The 6,394-nt window shown below is 46.0% G+C and overlaps 1 protein-coding gene across 1 annotated transcript; it reads left to right on the forward strand.

Moving 5' to 3' along the window:
• The first annotated feature begins 5,007 nt into the window (after positions 1-5,007).
• On the forward strand, positions 5,008-5,961 carry LOC132386179 (C3a anaphylatoxin chemotactic receptor-like). Its single transcript, XM_059958471.1, has one exon. The coding sequence runs from the start codon at positions 5,008-5,010 to the stop codon at positions 5,959-5,961; it is 954 nt and encodes a 317-aa protein (XP_059814454.1).
• The last annotated feature ends 433 nt before the right edge of the window (positions 5,962-6,394 follow it).

Consider the following 6,394-nt stretch of genomic DNA (forward strand, 5'->3'; position numbering starts at 1 on the left):
AATCCATGTCGGTGAGGTTAGTTTTTTTTTGTTTTTTTTTGTTTTTTTTTCCAGATTTGTAACATACTATAAGTTTGGGAGGTTAATATATTTGAATTATTAACTGATTGCATTTGTATCCTAGCCTATCAATTATGTACTCTCAACGTCTCTGTATTCGATATTTTTATTTTTATGTTTGTTTGAAAACTAATAAAAAGCTTTAAAAAGAAAAATAAATATTGACAATTTGAGGATCGAGTTTTTGAAAGTGAGTCTGTAGGTTGTGAGATCTTTTCAGTGTTGGGTGAGAGAAGTTACCTTCTCTCGTTCAGCAGCCTGGGATGGCCGACGGGTCATAGCTGTTCCTGAACAGGTGGTGCGCTACCGAAGGCTCTCCTGCCTCCTGCCCGATGGTTGCAGAGGAAGAGAGCATGGCCTGGTTGGCAAGGGTCCTTGAACATGAATGCTGCCCCTGGACTAAGGAGAGAACGTGAGGAAGTCCTGAACAGATTTTAGTCAGCGCAGTAGAAAGCTGAGAATTGTGACCACCAGGGTACTAATCGCTGGATTGCTGTCTCTGGCATGTGCCAGTGATGGTGAGGATAGGAAGAATTGCCAGGTAAATGTGTTGCTGCTGAGTTGTTGTAGGGAGCAGGCAAGGATTCAGATTTAAAGATCATCGGGATCCCCTCTGGAGAATGTAAGGCCTGTACAAACGGGGCGGATTAAACCTGAATATCCATGTGGGCGGGTTCGCTGAAGCTGTTCGGGAAAGTTTCTGGCAGGGCAGTGGGAACAAGAGAGATCGTGCTGAATATGAGGCAGTTAGTTTACTAATACTAATGTATATTGAGGCTCCTAACAAGGAGAGGCTAATGACAGCAAATAATTCTGTCAACACGATGAGTCACAAAGTAAAAGGTGGACAAAATCGAGAACGTTGAATAGAGGGTGAAGGTATTATATTTTAATTCACACAGCGTGGGGAATCAGGTAGATGAACTTGTATTGTAGCACAGTTACAGATTGGCATGTATGCTGGCGTGGACATTACTGAATCGTGGAAGAATGAAGATTGCAGCTGGGAGCTTAAAGTCCAAGAATAGGCACTATATGTCGAAAGGTCAGGAAGGAAAGCAGAGGAGAGGCGTTACTCTGTTGGCAAAAAAAACAAGTGAATTGAAATCATTGCGGATAGAACTATGGACCTGCCAGTGCAAGAGGCCCTGGTTGAAGTAGTTGTGGAACTGACTGGAAAGCTTAAGGTAAAAGACCCCAAAGTGGAAGTAATCATAATATAAAAGATTTTAGTCGGAAAAGCAGATGCTGAACGCAGATGTATCAATATTACAGCAGAGAAAGGGATTTAGAGTATTGAGAGAGGAGTTGGCGAGAACTGATTGGAAAAGAACACTGGAAGGGATGATGGCAGAGCAGCAAATGCTGAAATTTCTGGAAGCAATTGAAGGCACAGCATATCTAGATCACAAACAGGAAAAGTATTCTAAAGTCGAATCGGCTAAGAAGAGAAGTTAGAGCCAACATTAACCCAATAATGGACTATATATTACAAAAAGAATTGGTAGATTTTACGGGATTAACAAGCTTTTAAAAACTAATTGGAACAACTAAATAGCAGTTAAGAACCTCTAAATGGAATAGGAAGGTAAGCTAGCCAATAACATTAAAGAGGATGTTAAATGTTTATTTAGAGTCATAAAGTGTCAAAGAGAAGCGAGAGAGGTAATATTGGATCGCTCTAAAAAGGTACTGGAGAGATACCAATGGGGGATATGGAAACGGCGGAACACCTGTACAAGTATTTTGCATCAGCGTTCACTGTGAAAGACACCAGCATGAAGTGAGTTGATTCACTATTCCTCGGGAGAAAGCTTCGTTGAACTTCAAAGTTCAGAACATAGGTAAGTCACATGGACCAGATAGGGTTAACTTCAGAAGTTAACCACGTGGCCTCCTTATCTAATTTACTTCTCAAAAATAAAACGAAATTGATGTTTCTTCACAGCTCTCTGAGCAGAGTATTATCTTCTGGTGCGATCAGCCCAACTTCCTCATATCGAGCCTCTTGGAACTTCTACCGAGGTGGACTAACTCATCTACTCGGCTCATTCGGAATTAAGACCGCCACCATTGCTAAATTAGCATCCAAATTCCCCACAAGACACCACTCCCTGATGTACCTGGAGCACGCAGGAAATCCCACCGTCGAATTTAAGGTCTGAGCGCAAGTATTCTATACCACTAAGGACCGGTGACGGAGCAGGAGATTCCAGGGAAAGGTGAGATGAATTTCCATGGGTTTTATATTAATTTGGAAGAGTGGCATCTGATCACGGTTCTTCAGCGTGGCTGTGTTCCGGAATTAACATGGACTTCCTACTTTCGGGTGTTTTTTTCAGAGATAACTCAGTTATCCAGTGAAGGCAGGACAGTGGGATTGTCAATATTCAGTTCAATGAGGAGAACTTCAGAGATTACAGAGGCTGTGCTTGTTTTTTTATGTGTTCGAAGGACGCTGACTGATGACCTGACAAAATAAATTAAGATAACAGATGCAGAGATAGTGTGTACAGAATCGCTTTCCCACGGTAGGAGCAACGTTAACAGAGAGGCATATATTTATCTTGAGGAAAGGAGAATTAAGTCGAATATAAGGGATCGTTTTTAAACAGTTTGTTCTAATTGCCAATTCAATTCCGAGATACACCACGTGGACAAACCTCTCCGGCTCTTCGAGAACGCCCCGCCCAATTACACCCGTGTGATCAATTGACACTCCAGAGTCGCAGGCCTTCTGGGTTTGAAAGGCTTATCACATAAGGAACGTGTAACGGTGCTGCTCTTCTACTCACCGAAATTCAGAAGAATGAGAGGTGACTGTATTGAAACCTGAGGACTGTTGAAAGGCCTCAATGCAGTCGATGTGAAGTAGGTGTTTCCTATGTTGCGGGAGGCTAGGAGGCTCAGAAGGGTGGGCTGACCTTTTAAATAGGAGATTCGGATTAATCACTGTAGTCAGTGATTGGTGAATCTGTGACATTCATCTATGTACATTTTAAGATGTAGGTGATAGGTTCTTGATTGGTCCGTGTCTGCTCGGAAACAAGTGGAAGGGAAGAGACTGGGGCCGAAAAACAATATGGCGGAGTAAATTCAATGAGCCAAATGGACTAGTTCTACTCCTATATCTTACGGAATTATAATCTTATGTGTGAGGAAACTGGAGCACCCAGAATAAACCCACGCAATAGCGGGGACAAATTCTAAACTCCCTTCAGACAGCGGCGGGAGATGAACCCGGCTTGTTGGCACTGCATCAGAGTCATGTTAATCACTGCGCTACCATGCTGTCCATTATGAACTGACACTTTGAACGTGGCTGCCAGTGGAGTTGACAAACATCATATGGATTGGTGTAAACGGGGAAATGGGAGGCATGACCTTCTAGGCCAAGGACCTGTTGCTGTAGTGATCTTGTAGCGATAGTAATAGTAGTAATATTTGCTAGTGATGTGCTAGTGATGGTAGTAACGGTGGTAGTGGTAGAAATCCTTTATATGATGATGAGAGGAAAAGATGGAGTAGACAGTCAGTGTCGCTATTTTTCAACTGTTGAATTGGCCAGTACCAGAAGGCGTGCCTTTAAGGTGAGAGGGGATAAGATGAAAGGAGACGTGCAGGTAAGTTTTTTTTTCATAGAGCGGTGGGTGCCTGGAATGTGCTGAAAGAGTGGTGGTGGAGGCAGATACATTGAGAATGGTAAGAGCCGCTTGGATGGGAACATGAATGTGAGGGAAATGGGCATTGTGTTAGCAGACGCCATTAGTTACGTAGGCCATGTGTTTACTTACTTAATTGATTTGGTACAATATTGTGGAGTATTCCTGTGCTGGATTCTTCTGTGTTCGTGCAAACGTCCTGGGCACATTTCTGTAGTGAAGGTGACTTCGAACTTTCCAGGGTACTATAGTCGTCAACGTAGACCGGAGAGCGGCGGGCGGAAGTAAAGGATGCTGGGAATGGCGAGGGTGATGAGCCGCGGGAGGGATTTGGGACTGGTACCAGAGAAGGAGGGCCAGGTTTGGTATTGGGAGCGGTTGCTAGCACGGATGTAAACACGCGCTGACCTGAGACAACAGGAAAGGTCATTTGATTTTCAAATAGATTGTTGTTCTTACAGAATCGCCCTTTGGTGCTTTCCGCTTCCTCGCATTCACTTCCCCTTTCCTCCAAGCATGATTCCCTTCTCCCTGCCCCCTTACCTGTCTCGGTCCACAACCCATATGAGAGTCAGGTGTATCGTCACTCACAAACAGTATATCATGAAATAATTTTGTCTTTTGGCGACAGTGCAATACATCAATTTACTAAAGTACCGTGCAGTAATAGACCTTTCCGGCCCAACGAGTCGCAGTGCCCAGCAACTTACCTGCTTAACCCGAGCTTAACTACAGGAAAGTTCAATAAGGTCAATTCACCAAAGAGCCAGAGCGTTTTTGGAATGTGGGAGGAAAGCGAAGCACCCGCGAGAATCCCGCACGTTCACGGGAGCAAGAACTAGTACTGGTAGTAGCTTGATCGCTCCAGTCCAGTAGATTGTTCTTCTAAGGAATTGTCATCCTTGGGTCCTCGGCGGGCTGTAGAGGCCGATGCAAGATCCACAGGTCGGGTGCATTTCCTTAATGGAGATCGGCCGCGCGTGACTTTCTCTAATGTGGGGAATCTAATGTACGGCCATGCATCACATGGTCGTTGACAGATCGGGGACATGCCGGTCAGGGTTAAGTGGCCTGGAATGCGAGACGACTGTGGTCTCTGCGCTGCAGCAGACTTCCACCAGCCTCACTGCCGTTGCGCTGTGTCAGGTTTCTCTTCCGTGTTGCATCCCATCTCTGCTCCCCATCCTCTCGTCCCCTCTTCGCTCTCACACCTCCTCCTGAATTTGCCACCTCTCCATTCTGCACCACTCTTACTTCCACGATATCTCATCTACCAGATCCGACAATGTCGTACTCCGAAGGAATGACCAGTTCGACGCTCGCTGGGAATCTCTCCTCTCACAATTCCATGGCCGATGGAAACAGAATGGAGTGGGGAGCACCTTCCGTCGTGTCAATGGTCATCTTCACCCTCACCGTCCTACTGGGCGTCCCGGGCAATGGCTCAGTCATCTGGGTGACGGGCTTCAAGATGAAGAGTAAGGTCCACACGGTGTGCTTCCTGAACCTGGCTCTGGCTGACCTGATCTATTGCCTCACCCTTCCCTTCAGAATGGCAAACATCTCCCTGATCTGCTTTGGGGACAACGCCTACTTTTCCATGGAGTTTATTAGGACGTTGACGTTCCTCAACGCAACCGCCAGCATTTATCTGTTATGTCTGATCAGCATCTGCCGCTGCCTGGCTATTACTCGGCCTTCGTGGTTCCAGCAACAACTGAGCCTCACATGGGCTCGTGGGGCTTGCTTCGGAATTTGGATCCTAGCCTTCGCCATGTGCAAGCCCGTCCTCCTGCTTCAGGATTGGAAGGAGGAATTGACTGTCTTGCAGCCATTTTGGTTTGTTTTTATCTTCGGTCTTCCCCTTCTAATTATGATCACCAGCTACTCCCTGGTTGGTTGTAGGCTGCAAGAGAACAGGTTCGTAAAATCTAAGAAGTCTGTCTGCCTCATCATCACCGTTGTCATCACCTTTATGATCTGTTGGATCCCGAACACTGTCTGCAACCTCGTTGCAATCGTGAAACCGATTCCCCCGGACCTGTCATTATTCACTGTTGCCCTGGCCTCCTTCAACAGCGCCCTCAACCCGCTTCTCTATGTCTTCGTTGGCCGCGAATTCCACCAGGTCTTCAGGCGCTCCATCCTCACTTCGCTTCATCTGGCCTTGGCCGAGCAGAGGCTGGAATCGGAGACCCAGCCCCAAACACCCAACCTCGCCTTAAATACGAATGTCTGAGGGAGTTCCTCGCGGCTAGACGTCCGACTGATATCCCCTGACTACCGACACAGTGGACAGTCGAATGCAGTTATGGTCGGCAGTGGAGGCTTTACTACACTCTTATTTTAATCTCTCAGAACATAGAACACAGACCACTCGCTCAACAATGCACCGTACCAATTCAGTCAGTCAATAAATGGTCAATTAACCAAATACCCTCCGCCTACACAATGGAGATATCCTGCCTTTATGCTGATTCTACCTGTCTAATCATCTCTTAAAGGTCTCTAACCAATCTACAATTACCAGCATTCCGGCCAGCCTGTGCCAGGCACACACCACTGTCTGTGCAATTAACCTGGGCTTTGTATATCCTTCGGAATGACGCCCTCTCACTTTAAATGGACGTCCTCTGGTATCAGACATTACAACCCTGGGAAACACACGGATT

The sequence above is a fragment of the Hypanus sabinus genome, unplaced genomic scaffold (genome assembly GCF_030144855.1).
Source record: "Hypanus sabinus isolate sHypSab1 unplaced genomic scaffold, sHypSab1.hap1 scaffold_105, whole genome shotgun sequence".
Taxonomy (NCBI): Eukaryota; Metazoa; Chordata; class Chondrichthyes; order Myliobatiformes; family Dasyatidae; genus Hypanus; species Hypanus sabinus.